At 42.9% G+C, this 19,429-nt stretch overlaps 1 protein-coding gene across 1 annotated transcript in view; it reads left to right on the top strand.

The window, feature by feature from the left end:
* Positions 1-19,429, top strand: part of LOC136447671 (uncharacterized) — a 36,718-nt gene that overhangs the window by 9,340 nt on the left and 7,949 nt on the right. The window contains exons 2-9 of the mRNA XM_066446712.1: positions 7,178-7,259; positions 8,085-8,227; positions 9,427-9,599; positions 10,668-10,834; positions 11,555-11,620; positions 12,990-13,129; positions 15,060-15,232; positions 18,033-18,199. Of these exons, the coding sequence (XP_066302809.1) occupies positions 7,187-7,259; positions 8,085-8,227; positions 9,427-9,599; positions 10,668-10,834; positions 11,555-11,620; positions 12,990-13,129; positions 15,060-15,232; positions 18,033-18,199 (1,102 nt within the window). The 5' untranslated portion in view covers positions 7,178-7,186. The remainder of the gene's footprint in view (positions 1-7,177; positions 7,260-8,084; positions 8,228-9,426; positions 9,600-10,667; positions 10,835-11,554; positions 11,621-12,989; positions 13,130-15,059; positions 15,233-18,032; positions 18,200-19,429) is intronic.

Here is a 19,429-nt window from a genome sequence, read left to right as displayed (position 1 = left end):
AAAATAGTTACTCAACCGACTGGATGAAGTAGATACTGTAGATTATAACCTGTATCAGTTCTCCAGATGTAATGGCAATGCGTTAGTTTCACACATAGTTTGACCTACATAAAGGGGCCCAATTAAAAAAAAACTTTTAGGCGGCAATGTCTCGCTTTCCAGTAAAAGGCAACGATGAAGTTTTACTGTACCGACTTTTACCCTTGACTATCAAGACATGTAGCTAATGAACGGCTCAGATCAGACGGTAACTAAAGCCCCCCTCTCACTGGACCCGCGACACGTTGACCGACCTCGCTGCGACCGAGTGCTTTGACACCGCGCTAAACGAATTGCAGCGATTAAAAACTAATCTTTTTAAGCTTTGTGTAATTTTTTTTGTCTTCTTAGTCATACTTGTACGTTTTGAATGGTATTCCCATTGTAATGTGAAGGCTAACTCAATCTAGGACGCAGCGAGGTCACCAACGGGTCGCGAGCCCAGTGAGAAGGGGGCTTTTTAAGCACCGAGCCCTGTGGCAAAGTATGACGTAGTCAGATAAGAGGCTTTTGTTGTCTGTACTCTTCCCCGTATACAGTCCTACCTAATTTTATACAGCAAGATTTGATGTCTAAAAATCTGATATATAGCAACACACGCCGACCGCCCTAGAATTTGGGAATTGGGGTAAAAAATATAGGAAACATAACTTTTTACTGCATGCACCCTTCTCGAAAAAAAAAAGACCCATTTATGCCGCATTTTTCTAGTGCAGTGATTCAATCATTTTGCGTCATTCTGGCGTATTAATTCTTATTTACACAACAAAAATACAGCGACTTGAGCGAGGTCCTCAGCAACTGTTACAGGTCCCACTTCCAGATTCAGTCAAACCTTCTCGTACTTGTAAGTAAAGAAGACTGTATTTGGCTTTCATGATTTACGTCCTTATATAGTGATGATGCGCTATTTTCACAAATAACTTGACGTTCTGAGAGTTATTTGACCAAGTAGAGGGACCCACTGAGGTGATGATATTTCTTTCTTCTAAGTTGCCACGATGTTTTTCACTTTGTCGACTTGGCTCTAAACTGCAGAAGAAGCTAACTTTAAAATGACGAAATCGGCGTGTCACTGCATGCTGCATGTACAGAAGTCTGCGTCAGATAGCTAGGGCTGTCCATTCGAATTATTTTCTTTCGCTCTTGCAGTTATACAAAAGAGTGCTGTATTAGATTGTCGTCATATTGCATCAGAAACGCACAACAGTAGTTAATAGGTACTTGTGGTTTAAAACCTGTATCCTGTATGTATGTCCAAACATGACGGCGATACACTGACTTCAAAACAAGATTGACCTACTTTGATAAATGATAATGTCTGAGGCGATGATTTATCGCTTCTAACTAAAGACAGTAGATTTTACTGGCGGTCTAGACCCTCCGCAGGCGTTCAGCACATCTTGCAAACAAGCCTTAGATTGGCCCGTACGCGTCAGACATATAGAGCTTTCCCTTCGAATTCCCTCTAATGGTTTAACAGAAGAAGGTTGTATCGGATTGTAGTCATACTAGCTTCATTTCAAAGCATGCCACTGTGGGAAGTCGGTAGATTGCAACCTGTATCTGAAGATAAAATGGCGATCGATGAGCTGGTTTCACAAATACTTTGACCTACTTAAAGAGACCTACTTAAACAATACTTTCAAGGCAACAATGTCTCGCTTCCCACTAAAAGGCAACAATGGAGTCTATGGGAAAAAGGTGTTCCTTCCCTTCATGATGTTTAACTTTGCCGACTTTGCCCCCTTACTATTGAAAAAAAGACAGCTAAAAGTAGGCTCAAATGTAGACAGTAACTAAGCATCATGCCCTGTGGGAATGGATGACGTACATGTAGTAAAATGAAAGGCTTCTTGTTTGGGATCTTTTCCTTAGACAGTCTGAATGACTAATGATCTGAAACCAAGATTTTATTTGCAGAAAACGTCTTTATTCTGGTGGATCGCGTCGTTTTGTTTTGCAGCTTCATATTGAAGTTTAAGTCCTCCGCACCACACACTACAGCAGGGCGGTGTCGTCGGTCCGCTGGTAGTGGTGTGTGTGTGTTTCACTTCCATACTCTTTCCCAAATGCTGAGTGCCAAGCAGAGAAAAAAAAACTCAGGAATCCAAGTTATTGAAACTTTAATTTTCTCTTTAAAATCTGATATATAATTGTCATCAAGCCTCCATAAAGAAAAGGATATACATTTTTTAAATCGCCAATTCTGAATCTTCTTCAACAGATTAGATATCCAGGCGTTCTTGATGCTTACCTAGTTCTTCCCATGACATATTTGGCATGTTTCTCTCTAGCTCTAACAGCTCATTCATTTATAACAGGGAAGGAAAAATGATACAGAGCAAAATTGCTCACCAAAGAATGAATCTCCCACCGGTCAGGGCAACAACAGAAACAGACACTATGTGTACGTATATACTGTTTACGACTTCATTGTACCAAAGAAATTCCCTCAGCTCATTTCGACAAGTACAGTGGACAGTGGACCATGGCTTATCGTCCCGTCATGATGCAGACTAAACCCTTTTCCAGGATCGTCGTCACCCGGGATTCAAACCCCCGTACTCTACACCAATTCAAAAGACGGTGTCTCTAACAGCGAGATGGTCTAGACTACACACATACACATACGCATTGATAACGATCCACCCGACGCCCTAGGCTTAAGATAGAATGATGGGATAATTAGAAGACATCTTTTGTTTTTTGCCGCATGCAGCCTTCTCGGAAAGGACCGTTCGGTTGCTCGACCACTTAAGTTCCAATCCGTAAACACATTTCTCATGATTCACACCAATTCGTGTAGGGCATCCGAGTGTCATTTTTCGTCAGAGTTGTTCGAAATCATTTTTTGAGACGGTTTTCCGGCCAGTTCTCCCCGAGACGGTATGTAAACATCCTTTATACAGCAGTTTTTAACGTACACGATGTGACAAATTGTGAAAGGTCATAAATATGTGCGCTGCCAGTTTCTTCATTTTCCACAACAGCGGAATTCAGAAGCCACAGGACAATAGACACATAGTTTACTTCTTTGTTAGTGCTACCTAGGGACTACATGTTAATGTTGCACTTTCATTTAACCACGATTTAATGTTTACTGACGGTCAGGACACTTCGCAAGCGCGTAGAACTCTGCGCCATTGCGTGCCATAGGTCCCACTTCTTTTAAGTCAGTCCGAACGGGTGTTTCACAAGCCTGCGGCGAGTGCGTACGAGTCAGGAAGCGTTGTCCATTTGTATTCTTTCCTTTCCCTCTCACGACTCTATAGCAAAAAGGCTTTATAAGATTATAGTCATGCTGGCATCTAAAACGCTCCCCTTCATGAAGTTGATAGATTGTAACCTGTATCCGTTCTCCCGATGTATGGCAATGCGTTGTTTTGACAAATAGTTTGACCTACTTAAAGGGGACCAATTAAAGAATGCATTTAAGGCGATGATGTCTCACTTTCCAAAAAAAGGTAACGATGGAGTTTTACTGGACCGACTTTTACCCTTGACTATCAAGACATGTAGCTAATGAAAGGTAACTAAAGCCCCGCTCTCACTGGACCCGCGACACGTTGACCGACCTCGCTGCGACCGGGCAATTTGACACCGCGTTAAACGAATTTTAGCGATAAAAAATGAATCTTTTCAAGCTTTGTGTGATTTTTTGTCTTCTTAGTCAAAGTTGCACGTTCTGCATGATATTTCCATTGTAATGTGAAGGCTGACTCAATCTAGGACGCAGCGAGGTCACCAACGGGTCGCGAGCCCAGTGAGACGGGAGCTTTTTAAGCACCGAGCCCTGTGGCAAAGTATGACGTAGTCAGATAAGAGGCTTTTGTTGTCTGTACTCTTCCCCGTAGACAGTCCTACCTGATTTTGTACAGCAAGATTTGATTTGTAAAAAGCTTATATATAGCAACACACGCCGACCGCCCTAGAATTTGGGAATAGGGGTTAAATACAGGACAGGTACTTTTTGACTGCATACAGACTTCTCGAAAAAAAAAGACCCATTTCTGTTGCATTCTTCTAGTGCTTCAAGCATTTCCGTCATTCTGGTGTATCAGTACTTATTCACACAACAAAAATACAGCGACTTGAGCGAGGTCCTCAGCAACTGTTACAGGTCCCACTTCCAAATTCAGTCAAACCCTCTCGTACTTGTAAGTAAAGAAGACTGTATTTGGTTTCCATGCTTTACGTCCTTATATAGTGATGATGCGCTGTTTTCACAAATAACTTGACCTTCTTTAAGAGTCCAAGTAGAGGGACCCACTGAAGTGATGGTATTTCTTTCTTCTAAGTTGCCACGATGTTTTTCACTTTGTCGACTTGGCTCTAAACTGCAAAAGAAGCGAACTTCAAAATGACGAAATCGGCGTGTCACTTTTACTGGGTCGTAACTAAGTACTGTGTCCCGTGGCGACGGATGACGTAGTACGATCATAATAGGCTTGTTGTTTAGTATCTCAGACGTGAATATTCTGTCTGATAACCTTGTGAGTATATAATTTCTAAAAAGTCCCTGAAGTCAGCTGTCAGTGATTCCACCCACATCGTCGTGGTTCAAAGTCGCAGAACACAATATTCACCCGCGAACCCAGTCCCCAAAAGTAGTTCGGGCATAAAGTAGTGCGTCATTGAACTTGACAAAGCATTAGAGATTCTTCCGTGAAAGCCAGTGAGGCAGAGACTGTGTTGAACGGTTGAGAAATGCATCAGTTTTTAGACCGTACGAGTTGAATTATGATATTTGTTCGGTCGAGTCTGAATATTCTTATCGCCAACTGCTGTGCAGTATGATGACCTCCGCTGGGCGTCATATAAAAATGGCTTTTAAAAGAGAACGAGCTGGCAAATTTCAGCTGATTTTCACATACGTTGTAGATTATATCCTGAAGTCATACATATTCTAATGTTGTGTCATGCTTGTGCACCCTACTAGAAGTTTCAAAGCGTCGACGGTTATCACGTGGGGGTCCATCGTTCGTCGTTCGTTCAAGGCATCCTCATTTGAGGTGAAGCATGATGCTATTTCAAGTAGCTTGTGGTAACGTTAGTACAATGCGGCTTCGCTACGGTTCGCTTTTTTTTGGCCAAGCACACCGGGTCACCCCTACTCTTCTCGATAAGCGTGTTGGGTTCTTTTACGTGCAGAGGTTTGGTGCCCTAAAGCTCCCTCATACACGGGGCCGCCGGCTTTACGTCCCCATCCGATAGGACGATGCGCATCTTTTCCAATCTTGTCCAGGCCCGGGCGCGAACTCGGGCCGCTGGCTCCACGGAATTGGAACCAAATGTGGTGAGAGGCAGAGTGCGCAGATCTATAGACCACGCGGACACGGCTTTAGCCATGTAAATCCCTAAACCTATAGGTGAAAAACCGTGAAATACAGTGGTTTGCTACCTCAAATTCATGGTAAGGGTTGTGAAGTTGTGAATCAACATCATGTGCTACCTAGGGAAATGTAGTTTCAAAAACAATAATTCAATCAATCTAGGAAAAGTTGAATGCAATGTTGAGCAGATCAATAGGAATATCTTTCTGACCGACAAATTCAAAATGGCACATACGAATATTCATATACACGGCGTGGTAAATGATTGGACAGCATACGTGTGACGTATGTAAATTAATCAAAAGTGACATTACAAAAATTACATGAATAAACGAAGGTTTAAACAAACAAACAAACAAACAAACAAACAAACAAGAGTCTTAGGACCCAAAATCTCCATGAAACTTTTTTTGTATTAAACCAGTTCCCCCCATTCTATATCGCTCAATGGTATGACCCCCGGCCACCTGCAGCTGTCAGGGGCTCAGGTTCCACAGTGACCCACTTTCGCTATCAACAGCTGTTAGAAGTGCCACAATGGCCAACACTGCAGATATAGATTTTCCCATTACTTAGGCAAATTAAGTCCAATTTGCATAATTTGCACTTCATTGTATACATCCCTCTCTAAGCTACCTGCCAAGTAAATAACATGAAAATCTGTCGCTCCTTTCTTCAGTTATTCTCCTTTGAAAATATTTACAAACACGCCATTGCAGTTCCAGTGACACATACCAGGGGGCCCAAAATCGACCTTGACCTTTCTCCTCCCAGCACCTACCCACATACCAAATATCATTTCAATCCATCCACACGTTCTTCAGTTATGCTGATTTTAAGCTTCCGGTGACACATACATACAAACACGGTGACACAAACTTACACACACGCGCACACACACACAAACACAATAACTTCGCATGATTTGAACTTCAGTGTGTACATCTCCATCCAACCTACCAACGTACCAAATAACATGAAAATCTGTTGTTCCTCTCTTCAGTTAAACCCCTTTAGAACATTTTTACAAATAGGCCATTGCAGTTCCAGGGACACAAACCAGGGGGCCCAAAATCGACCTTGACCATTCTCCTCCCAGCGCATACCCACATACCAAATATCACTACAATCCATCTACACGTTCTACAGTTATGCTGACTTTAAGCATACGACGACACCCATGCAAACGATTTACCTCCTTACTTATGCAAATTCGGTCTCATCTGCATAGTTTGCACTTAAGTGTGTACAACTTGGTCTAACCTACCTGTGTACCAAAGAACATGACGATCTGTCCATCCACTCTTCAGTTCTTCTACATTTAAGATTTTATCAAATACGCCATTGCAGTTCCAGTCACACATGCTAGGAGGCCCAAAATCGACCTTGACCTTCCTCCACCTAACACCCACCCACATACCAAAAATCATTTCAATCCATGTACAGGTTTTACAGTTATGGTGACTTTAAGCGACCGGTGACACAAACATACACACAAACACCAAACGCAAGCAAAACAGTACTCCATGAAAAAGCCTTTTTTCATGGAGATAACAAGGAAAGACACAAACAAGCAAAGAAACAAACAAACAAACAGAATTGCCAGAATTGATATTGTGTAGTTGATATGTATACTTAAGACGTTGACTGATATGAGTATTTACGAAGCTCCATATGGCTTTAGACACGTTGAAAAAAGGCATAATCAATGAGGAATGATTTAAAAACAGGAAATTTACAACTCATATTTCCCGGAGGTATGAGATCTCTATGTTAATATTTTACACTTTGTTTTGCTGCAGGTGAACAGAATGGATCGCCGTGCGGCGGTGGTCTGTATGAGCCTCGTCTTGGTGTTACTGGTGGACCCGGCGAAAGGCCAAAGTAAGGAATTATAACATTTGGCAGTTTATAGATATCCACTGATCGTTATTTCACTAAGGCAGTTTATGATTTAATGTCAAACTCTTGGCACATATGTCGTACGACATTGTGGTGCGTATGAAATCTTAGTAAAGCCCCTGTCACACTTGTGCGTATATACAAGCCCGCATGGGTTGCGCATTAACATGTTTTTGGTTTAGGTTAAGTTTACAGCCGAAGAAGTAATTTCTTTGGTTTCATAACTAGACTGCACAACGGTGGGTCAAAGTAGAAAGCAACTTCCTCCCCGCAAAATTTACATAAGCCAAGATAATGTTACTGCGGAACTCATGCGCACTTGAATATACGCACAAGTGTGACAGGGCCCTAAGAGTTTGCATCAAGTATCTATAACTGTTATAATGATATCAAGAAATATATGCACCCTACGATGGAATCGTTTATTATGCTGGGGTCACATTTCCTAACCGGGCCCCGTCCGGGCTGTTTACGTAAACAAAAAATCAACGTGTATGTCCATGAATTTACACAAGCTAAGCTCTTAAATGATTTGAGAACGTTTTGTGCTTTTATTGTCTTTTATATCATACTTTTCGATCCCAAAGACTGCCCGGTCGGACCCCGGATTGGAAATGTAACCCTAGCATAAGATAGAAAAGATCAGCATGTTTTATACTTCTGTTGACAGCCAAATGCTGAAGAGTGACTCGCAGACGCTCCCGGTACATTCCGTTAATGATTTTAGCAACATAGAACCATATTTTAAGATAGTAATTGCAACCCATGCAGCCTAATGACCTCTACCGGTTATTTTTCAAACTGCAGATGCCCAATGGCTGGAAGTATTTTCTACTATCCAGGGGGCGGGGCAGACAGTCATGGATGCCTGGAATGCTGCTGCCGGTGTAGAAGTTTCACATCACAAGTGTCCGATTGTGGAGCAGTGGTCATCGCTTACCATCAAACGGGTTCGTCTGTTTTTCGCGACGCCTTAGGGGCGGAGCTTTTTATATGGTGCTGCTTTAGGGTTTACAAAAATTCTAAAAATTCCGCGAACGCATTCCGTAGGGAACTGGTTTTTGGAAACGGTCTGCATATAGCAGGAAAAAAACTCTTGCTTGGAGTATAGAAAAGATGCTTATTTGTACATATTATTACAGCTGTTTACCCTTTTTTTCAGTAAGATTTTTGGTTGCAATACATATGAAGTTTTGCTTCTTGTAATCTGAAAAAAACTCATTGTTTTAATCTATTTATTGAGGCTTTACAGAATAAATCCGGCACATCCAGCAGTTTACTTCTCATAAACATAAACAGGGGTCGTAAAAAGTATTCATACATTTTTTTACGGAATTCACACGAATTTACAGCATTATACGATCCATAACGTAGAAACATACTAATTTTTCGGAATTCATACGATTCTAGGAACATACGTTCGTTACTATCTGTTTGGTCACGTGACATGAGCGCCAAATTCAAGATGGCGGATTCAGGAGAACCATTTCTTCGTACAATATCTTGGCTTTTAAGAGCTTAATTCATTTTAATAATGGCGTATCCCATCATGTTAAACTCCACAAATTACAAGCTGCACTACTGTAAGATTAGACCAACTACACCAGACTGAGCTAGATTCGGTGTTAGATCGATGGCCAAAAATCATTGAGAATCGAATGTTTCTTTAGTAATTGATTGTATGTTTTCCATAAAATGTGTATGCTTCTCGTAGCGGGTTGCATGCACCCTGTAAATCTGGTATGAATTCCATAAAATTCTTATGACTACTTTACCACCGCTGATAAAACTATGGAGATGAAATAAAACAACTGATAACACGGCATATTTATCACAATGCTTCAAACTAAAACTGTACATTTGTAATTGATAAAACATGATAGTACAAAGATCTTTAAAGTACAAAAGAAGTAATGAAACTGACAGCAATTGGTCCAGGTGCTTGCCCTGGATATTGGTTGGTTCTTTTTCTGTCACAATTAGTTGCATTAATTTTAAGATGTATTTTTGCATATTAAGTAGCATTGTAAATATCAATGTAGTTTGAAACGTTGTTACGAATAAAGACATCATGCCATTTACATCAACAACACCGATATTGTATTTCAAAGCCCTTTATGAATGAGTTGATATGTTCATCTCCTATTAGGTGAAGATTGTATTGGAGGCCTCCGATGGAAATAAAGAGTTTATTTTCAATGGGGAAAACTCAGGCAAGACCGACTGGTTCACAAGGGCTCGACTAATCTCATCACCATATAATGATATCATGACAGATCCTATAAATTATTTCTCAGTTGAAGGGCTCAATGATGCACAAAGGTAAGTTCTGTTTCTAAAGCAGGATACCCTCCTGTAGGGGTCTCACTAAATACCGAAAACAATCGAAAACAACCGAAAACAACCGAAAACAGCCGAAAACAACCGAAAACAACCCGAAAACAACCAAATCACCAATTACCGAAAACAACCGAGAACTCGAAAACAACCAGGAAGAACTCAAAAACAAGAAAAAACTACCGAAAACAGCTCGAAAACAACTCGAAAACAACCGAAAACAACCAAAAAGGTTGATAAACAAGAACCAACACCAAATTCAAGCGAGAATCAGATATTACCTAATATTACCAATGGAGTTGTTTTCGGTAATTAGTGATTTGTTGTTTTCGGTTGTTTTCGGTTGTTTTCGGTTGTTTTCGGTAGTGTTCGCTTGTTTTCGGTTGTTGTCGGTTATTTTCGGTTGTTTTCGGTATTTAGTGAGACCGTCCTCTACCAGTGCTGAATCCTCGCTCGGCAAACCTTTCCGGCACCAGCCCTGCTCTCCCCCCCCCCTGATTTGAAATTTTGGTGACGTTAGAAATTATAACAGTTGCTCATAAATATTCAATTAGCTAGATTTATTTGCCACAAACAGCCCTTAGTTGCCCATGCATAATGAATAAGCAAACCTAATTTGGCACAAAGAGACGTTATTTCTATTCTGAACCCAAAGTAACGATGCAAGACGTAACCTTGGCTGATAGCTTCCCGGTTGCCTTTGCGTTTTTTCCACAAGATGAGTTGGTGGCAATCCTCTGATTGGCTGAAAGCTGTTTGGTGGTGACCTCACCAAAACCTCAAATCAAAGGGGGAGGGTTTTCCGAGCGAGGTTTCAGCACTGCTAAAGGAGGGTGCAGCAGGCGGCCTATATACTTAACCTCGAAATTCCCTTTTATATTTTGCACTTCGTATCTATGAAAGTCACTGAAACTCGTGGAGTTTGGAGTATGTAACATGTATGTATATGCTCAAAGTGAAACAGACACTAGGAGTAATCATCAAGTTGTATTATATTCTGCCGGTGCGACCACATAGAAAACTGTGCACTTGTACTCATCACACTCATTACAGGAGGTTCTATATCAGTCGAAACCATGGTGGGTGTGGGAACGACCGTGGTTGGCTTGTGGTGGCAGACGCGGGACCATCGGGAATTTGCAATTGGGAGCGTGCATCTACAGCCGAGCACCCGCATGTTCTGTATTCTAAGCTGAGCACCAGTGTCCGGTGGGACGACAGTAAGTGCCAGTTCTCTGTCTACTAGTATCTCTCCCTGTCACCCTCTTTCCCTCCCCCATTCTCCCTCACACTCGTACTCTTTTTATTTATTTATTTATTGGTTAGGCATGTAAATGCCAGGGTTGCCCAACTAGCCGGAGGCTATTACTAAGTGCGAACCCATGTGCGGCCGACTGTGGGTTTTTGGACCATCGCACACCGGGGCATGCCCCTACTCTTTTTCGAAAGGTGTGGTGGGTTCTTTTACGGGCGTGGGGTGTGGCTCTCCCCAAACACGGGACCTCCATTTAACGTCCTATCCGAGGGACGTCCCTAACCCTAGATGAGCTAGGTACTCATTTACACCTCAGTTAAGTGAGGAAAGTCGTGTTAAGTGCCTTTCCCAAGGGCACAACGTCGAGGCGCATGTTCAGACATGTCTGGGGGCAAGCCGGGATCGAACTCGGGTCCCCTTTTTTGACAGTCGAATGTTCTCTCTCCATTTCGCCACACGACGCAACTCATACTCGCCACTCGTACTCTTCCTATCGCCATATTTGGTCCTGTATTGACGACAGTATGTTAAACAACATTGTCGTCACATTTTTACAGCTATCATATCAACCTTGTCTTGACCACGTAAAATATGGGATCTCTTGTATCATCTGAGAGACATCACATTATTTCATGCTATTGAGTAAAACATTTAAGTTATTTACTTTTACTTTAACCCCATCTAGCGGCCAATGTTGGAAAGGCAGATCGTTTGGTCATCTACATCGAAGGCGACAATGTGCGGTGTGATCGTAAGCAAATTTTTCTACATGTATTTATTTATTTTCAAAATAGAATGTCAGATGTAATGTTATTCTTATATCTAAAATTTTAGAATTTCAAATTTGACAAAATTTCGATTTTTATGTTTTGAAATAAAGATTCTAAAATGTATTTTCAAAACATCGGATCGGTTATTGGTCAAACCCGTACAAAGAATGCAGGTATGTCATATGCACAATTGATATCTTATTACTATTGTTATCATTTATTTGCATTTTTGAAGCATTTTTATTTCTAGTTTAGGCTGGTCTAGATGTTATTCTAGCAATTCTTAGACAACAAAGAAAATATTGTAATGTACTTATACCATTTTTAACTAGAGTCATTCTCTTCGAAAGGTTTGAAACAAAATTGGCCAATGCAGTTCCAAACATACCGGTAGGGGGGCGAAACGTACACCACTTACTCCCCGTTCCAAGAGCTATCCACCGCACAAAAATCATATGACCCAAACACTTCCAGAAAATTAGACCTCAAACTTTCAAGCTCCATTGCAATACCGTAGGAAGCCCATTTTCGACCTTGAACTTCATTTATTCGATCCCTATCTACCTACCAAATAACAAGAGGATCCATCCACAGCTTCTCGGGTTATGCTGTCCACAAACATACAAAAACACATACATACAAGTTCCGCTGCAGTACCGTAGGTAGCCGCCAGGAGGTCAATTCTTGACCTTGACCTTTGTCTTTCCGAGACCTGACCACCTGCCCAAATCCTAAGAATAACCATCCACAACTTCTCAAGTTATGCTGTTTACATCAAGCACGCGTTCATCCACAGTCACTCCACCATAGCAAACTGAAAACGTAACCTTCGGGCGAAGGTACTTATTGTCTCTATGAAAAATAGAGATATAGTTCTGTGTGTGTCCGTGTGTCTGTCTGTCTGCCTGTTTGTGTGTGTTTGTGTTTCCGCACTACTATAGTCAGCATAACTCAATAACCTCTTGATGGATTACGAATATGATATTTAGTATGTGGGCGGGCGTTGTAAAGCCAAAATTCAAGGTTGATTTTGGCCCCCCCCTAGTATGTGACCTTGGTACTGCAGCAGGACTTTCATTTTTGTATCTTTTGACCTGGGCGTGCTATGGTCTTGATTTTTGGATGTCAGATAGCTTGTGATGTAGTGAACATTGGTGTAGCTGCGTGCTCTGGAACTGCATGGGCGTTTTTGTGAATATCTTCTAAGGAGAATAACTGAACAAAGGAACAACGGATGTCCATGATATTTAGTATGCAGGTAGCTTAGTCAGAGATGTAATGGAGTGCAAATTATGCTAATTTTGACTTCATTTACATAACTAATGAGGAATTGATCCCGATTCACCATAGCTGCATGGTTGGACGTATTCTCTACGGTGAAAGGAACGGGGCAGACCGTCTACGATGCCTGGAGTGCTCCTGCTGGTACAGCAGTTCTTCACAACAAGTGTCCGGTTTTGGAGTTCTGGGATTCGCTTACCGTCAAACGAGTGAGTATGGCCTGTCGTTATCTTCGTTCAATTTTTGCGTTTTGTCGCCCTCTGGCGACAAAACGCCATGTATTCGCTTTTACCTTCAATACTTCGATGCATGAATGCGTCAATGGTACTTGGTTCAACACTGCCTTTCTCTATTAAATTTAAAACAGTACTCCTTTCCCAAAATAACAATTTCTCTCATAGACTCAAAAGCCCTTGAGTTACTTTGTTTGGCAGATTTTACTTCATGAAGTAGAGATCAATAACAGGAGAACAGGAAAAATAAATATCACATTCATAAACGTAGACAAAACGCCAGCTTTTTATGAAAGCACTTGTATTTCTATCACCATGCATTGAAAAATGCATCACTTGATGACCAATCACCATACTTTTACATAAACGTTTGGATTTTGGTATTCCACTTTGTATAATTACCATTGTATACAAGAATTTGGAACGTTGTTAGTCAAATCTCGTTAGGTTATTGTGTCTACAGATTCATGACAAATAAATCAAGAATTTGTTCAGGGAGTTTGTTCAGTGCACGGAAATAGACCGGGCACTGAACACTGGTGTACATATGTATAGGTATGGATACTTATAAATGTTTTATGCTGGTATTTGAGAACCTATTTTTCGATCTCTGCTGTTAGGTCATAATTATACAAGACATATAGAATGATGATGATCCACTGTATTCTGCAGCTCAGGTAGTTGTAGAAACAACCTCTGGCTGCATTCAGAGTATTTCAGCGTTTCTTCATTTCTTTCCACTGTACATGTGTCTTTTTTCCTGCAAGCTGCCGTAGCTCTCTGAGTTTATACGTAGAATACCTGTATTCCGTATCGCCCGAAGGCTGGAAGGCGATGCGACCCGCGGGAGGGCCGGGACCGAGGGTGATGCGAAATGCACCGTGTCCTCGAACAAAAAATTATAACAACATTGATTCCAACACCCGATTCCGATATTTGAATCTTCGACGGCGGCGCAACCGGCGCGTTCGAAATACATTCGAAATATTCAATAGAAGCTCGTGTGATATAAGTGGAAGCCCATGTGATACGGAAAATTATCACATAGGTAGATGGCGTCGACCAATCAGAAGCCTCCATTGCCCACAATAAGTGGTCTGTTATCACGCCATAACACACCACTTTGACGTCATGTCAGAACACAACCGTTCCATTTTGTATCTTTTTGATGAATCTTTTTCCTAACCTTGTTTAAAAAGTCTTTATAACCATTGCATTTTGTAGAGGGGGTATCTATTTGATGAATCTTTTTCTTAACCTTGTTTAGAAAATCTTCGGTGCTTATAGCACATGGCCAGGCGTTATGACACCATATACACCTTGGGGCGGGTCATTAACCCTTAATTATCACACGATGCGAAACACCCGTATCGAACGTTTTCGCGGCCCAGGTATGGCATAGTACAATGTATTATCCTGTTAATACATTGTGCTAGTTTCTTCAGCACAGAGGACAACGCGAATTATAATAATTGGACCAAGCCGTCTTTTTAGCGAATTGAATGCCCACTATTACCAACTCATGACAGGTCCACGCCGAAAGAAATCTCAAATGTTTATTTGCAATTTATGAATCCTGAGTTTCAAGTCAATTCATTTATCCGTAAGCGCCCCCGCCCCCCGCCATTTCACTGGACGGCAATCGCGGTACGCTCTCGCTGCAACCTAAATCGGATTCCATATTTGGAATATCATGCAAAATGTAAAGGTATGGCTTCAAGAGACAACAAAACACACAAAGCGTAAAATGATTCGTTTTCAGTCCATGAAATATCGTTGAGCGCTCTGTTGAATTTTACATAGCATGAGCGAGAGCGCCGTCCAAGTGGAATGGGGATATAAGGGCCATAAATTGAAGTTGACAATTTTCGGGAAACTAATTAAATACCTTGTCTTTTCTTTGTAGGTGAAAATCACATTGGAAGCCTCTGACGGAGATAAAAAGTTCATCTTCGATGGGCTAGGTTCAGACAAGAGCAGCTGGTTCACCAAGTCTCGACTCATCTCTTCACCATATAGCGACATCAGTACTGAGCCTCAAAACATCTTCTCAATTATAGGGGAAGATAGTGTCAAAAGGTAAGTTCTGTTTCTATTTATTTATTTATCTATTTATGTTTAGCCATACCTAGTATGGCTCAACATATTGTTTTTGTTCACGTTCTTCTTCTTCTTCTTCTTCTCCTTCTTCTGCCAAATCTTCAAATTGATTCAACTCTGCCATTTTTTAATCAACCAACCTGAAATTTGGCATGGAGGTAAAGAAGCCAAATACCCTTATGTGATTTTTTCATTTTTTTGAAACAGGCCTGAAAATCATTTTTATGGAGGCTTTTTGGGGCATTTTTAGGCAAAAATTACATTTTGGTCTCCTGTGGCCTGGTTTTACAAGCAAATGACCTGACATTCAGTACAAGGGCGCCTTGAACATGTCCCTACAGGATTTCAATCACAGTTCTGGTGTACATCACTTCAAAATGCTTCATTTTGGGGACTTTTGGACCCATTTCAGACCAAAAACAGGCCAAAAGTGGTATCCCCGTTCCATGTTCTATTTGCTACTGGCCAAAGAATCCATGTTCTATCTAAGGATCCCCGCGTTCCATTTGCTACTGGCCAAAGAACACGTGTTCTATTTAGGTTACCTGAGGTCATCTTGCAGGAACACACGCAAGCCTTTGCAGTAAGAAGCTCTTGGGGTCTCGCAGAACTTGTAGAGAGAATTGTTTTGCACGGGTGATTTTGGAACAGTCAATTTATCGGGAGGGAGATTGTATGATGCTCTCGCAAATATCGACTTTCCACATGCAGTTAATATTTCGATTTGCCCAGGTGTTATTTTGGGACAGCACACTTCTTGCATGGGGAGGAGTATGGCTAAACATGCTGTATTTGCTCAGGGGCAAATGGCGGCCTTTCTAGTTATGTATTCAGATTTTACCACATTTGTGGAAGGATTGACATAAAAGCTGACTATCATCTTTTCAAGATGTCAACCCAGACCAGACTGTAAGGTTTGAACCATCGCACACCGGGGCATGCCCCTATTCATTTTTGAAAGGTGTGGTGGGTTCTTTAACGTGCGCGGGGTGTGGCTCTTCCCAAACACGGGACCTCCATTTAACGTCCTATCCGAGGGACGTCCCTAATCGAAGCTAGGTACTCATTTACACCTGAGTGAAGTTAGGAAATTTGTGATAAGTGCCTTTCCCAAGGACACAACGTCCTGGTGCATGTCCAGACATGTCTGGGGGCAAGCTGGGATCGAACTCGGGTTCCCTTGTTTGTTACGCCACACAACGCCTTCTAGAGAAGTCGGCTTATGCACTGAAACTTAGGTAAAGATAAAGTCACATAGACTTTTTGAGGTTGTAGAGGCAGTGGATTGTTATCATCAGTAGTTTTCCCGCCTTTAGTATCACGCACCTGCGCACTAGGTACCAGGGGCCAATACCCCGGATGTAGTTTTCTACTCTGTACAGATAGTTCTGAGTTCTGTCAATACAACACGTGAGTTCGAAGACATGTGTAAGTTGTGATCTTTACCTACAAGTTTAACAGTGACTGGCCCTAGTTCCTTGTCATTTTGTTGCTGATGTATCGTAGCACAGTTGTGCTATCAGTCCTGAAATATGTCTCATCGATATTGTCGTTTGATTCCCCTTGGAGCGTTGAGTTTACACGGACAGCTACTTCCGCTGCTTTAAGCTCCAACCTGTGGCGTCGCGGTGGCGTAGTGGCAGGGTGTTTGGCCCCAAAACCCAGAGATACCGGGTTCGAATCCGGGGTTCCCTGATTTGTCCCGTTGATGTTGTTGAAAGGCACTTTCCCCACTTTACTTAGGTGAAAGTGACTTTCCCCACTTTACTCAGGTGAAAATGAGTACCTGACTTCGGTTAGGCCGTCGGTTACTCTGCCTACAGTTAGGGACGTCCCTCGGATAGGACGTTAAATGGAGATCCCGTGTTTGAGGAGAGCCACACCTCAAGCACGTTAAAGAACCCAACACACTTATTGAAAAGAGTAGGGGTCCTTCCCGGTGTGTGTGGATCATATAAATCTGTCCAGATATGCAGCTTGTACTCTTCAGTACAAACCTGGTGTTACGCCTTCATGCGCTTTATCAGGTATGCAATACAAACAAACAAACAAACCTTGGGATGCATATGGTGAAAGTCTTCAATGATTCGACTCGGGCTTTGCCCATTACCAAAGCACAATGTACTCTGCCTATGACTCGAGCTTTGCCCATTAGCAAAGCGCAGTACCCTCTGCCTACCTGATTTTCTATACGTATGTATAAAGCAGTTCCGTACCCCGATTCACTTGCGTCTGCGAAGTGATGATGTTGCACTGAGGTAGGGGTTCCAAATCCGACTGGTTTCACACAGCATCTGACTTGATATGATTATCAGGAACGTCTTCCTCCCATGTTGTCTTTTCCCTGCACAAGTCTTGCAAAATCAGTTTGGGATGTAGTGTGGCATCACCGATCAACCCTAGTGGGTCATACACGCTCTCTTCCTGCCCTATCTCAACAGTTCAGTCCTTCTCCTTCATGAGAAGCCTTCTTGATTCCTAATGCTATGCTGCTACAAGCTTGTTGTGTCCTAAATCCACTTCTTGAAGGGTTCATTTCCAAGCCTCTGCATTTCTTAATTGGTGTACCAGGAGCTGATTTCAAAGTCTAGGTGAGCCCAACCGGCCTCTCCCCACGCCTTTCCTTCGCTAGGGTTCTTTGTTTCTAGTACTTTCCGGTACACATTTTTTCCAACCCTGAAACGTCGAAATTGTGTGGTTTGCAGTATTTGACATGTAAATTCAGATCGAGTCGGGTCCTAGAAATATTCATCGTGCTGCACGCCATCCTTCATTGCAGGAGGTTCTACATCAATCGCAACTATGGCGGTTGTAATAACGACAGGGGTTGGATGGTGGTGGCCGACGGGGGACCGTCGGGGTTTTGCACATGGGAGCGGGCATCGACATCTGAGCATCCACACGTTCTGTATTCTAAGCTGAGCACCAGTGTCGTTTGGGACGACAGTAAGTATCAGTTCCCTCTCTCTTCCTCCCAGTCTCTTTCTCCTTCCCCATCCCTTCCCCCATCTCTCTCTACCACCCCATGTCTCTCTCTCCGTCTCCATCTCTCTCTCCCGCCCTTCTCCCTCTCTCCCACCCCGTGTCCCTCTCTCCCACCCCGTGTCCCTCTCTCCCACTCCATCTCTCTCCCATCCCATCTCTCTCCCTCCCCATCTCTCTCTCCCATCCCATGTCTCTCTCTCCCTCCGATTTTCCTCTCTCTCCCTCCCAGTCTCTATCTCCCACCCCATGTCTCTCTCTCCCACCCATCTTTCTCTCCCACCCCATGTCTCTCTCTCCCACCCATTTCTCTCTCCCATCCCGTGTCTCTCTCTCCCACTCATCTCTTTCTCTCCCTTCCCACCTCTTTCTCTCCCTCTTTCCATCCCCATCTCTTTCTCTCCCACCCCATGTCCCTATCTCCCACCCCATGTCTTTCTCTCCCTCCCCATCTCTTTCTCTCCCACCCCATGTCTCTCTCTCCCTCCCCATCTCTCTCTCCCACCCCATGTCTCTCTCTCCCTCCCCATCTCTCTCTCCCACCACATGTCTCTCTCTCCCTCCCCATATCTCTCTCCCACCCCATGTCTCTCTCTCCCTCCCCATCTCTTTCTCTCCCACCCCATGTCTCTCTCTCTCACCCATCTTTCTCTCCCACCCCATGTCTCTCTCTCCCACCCATCTCTCTCTCCCATCCCGTGTCTTACTCTCCCACTCATCTCTTTCTCTCCCTTCCAATCTCTTTCTCTCCCCCTCTCCTTCTCCATCTCTTTCTCTCTCCCCCCATATCTTTCTCTCTCACCCCATGTCCCTCTACCCCTCCCCATCTCTTTCTCTCCCACTCCATGTCCCCCCCTTCCCATCTCCTTCTCTCTCACCATATGTCTCTCTCTCCCTCCCCTTCTCTCTCTCCCACCCCATGTCTCTCTCTCCCTCCCCTTCTCTCTCTCCCACCCCATGTCTCTCTCTCCCTCCCCATGTCTCTCTCCCATCGCAATGAGTTGGGAAAAGAGAGATGCGTTTCCCCACCCATTTCTCTCTCTCTCTTTCTCTCCCTTCCCATTTCTCTCTCTCCCTTCCATCTCTCCCGATTTCTGTCTTCACTTTTGGTCATTTGTGGACGAAGTTATGTTCATGGATGCTCTGTGTATATCCTGAGCTGAATCTGAGCTGAATCTGACTCTAGCTAAGAGA

The sequence above is a fragment of the Branchiostoma lanceolatum genome, chromosome 13, assembly GCF_035083965.1.
Source record: "Branchiostoma lanceolatum isolate klBraLanc5 chromosome 13, klBraLanc5.hap2, whole genome shotgun sequence".
Classification (NCBI taxonomy): Eukaryota; Metazoa; Chordata; class Leptocardii; order Amphioxiformes; family Branchiostomatidae; genus Branchiostoma; species Branchiostoma lanceolatum.
The sequence above is the reverse complement of the archived record's forward strand: the minus strand, read 5'-3'. Positions and strand labels throughout refer to the sequence as shown.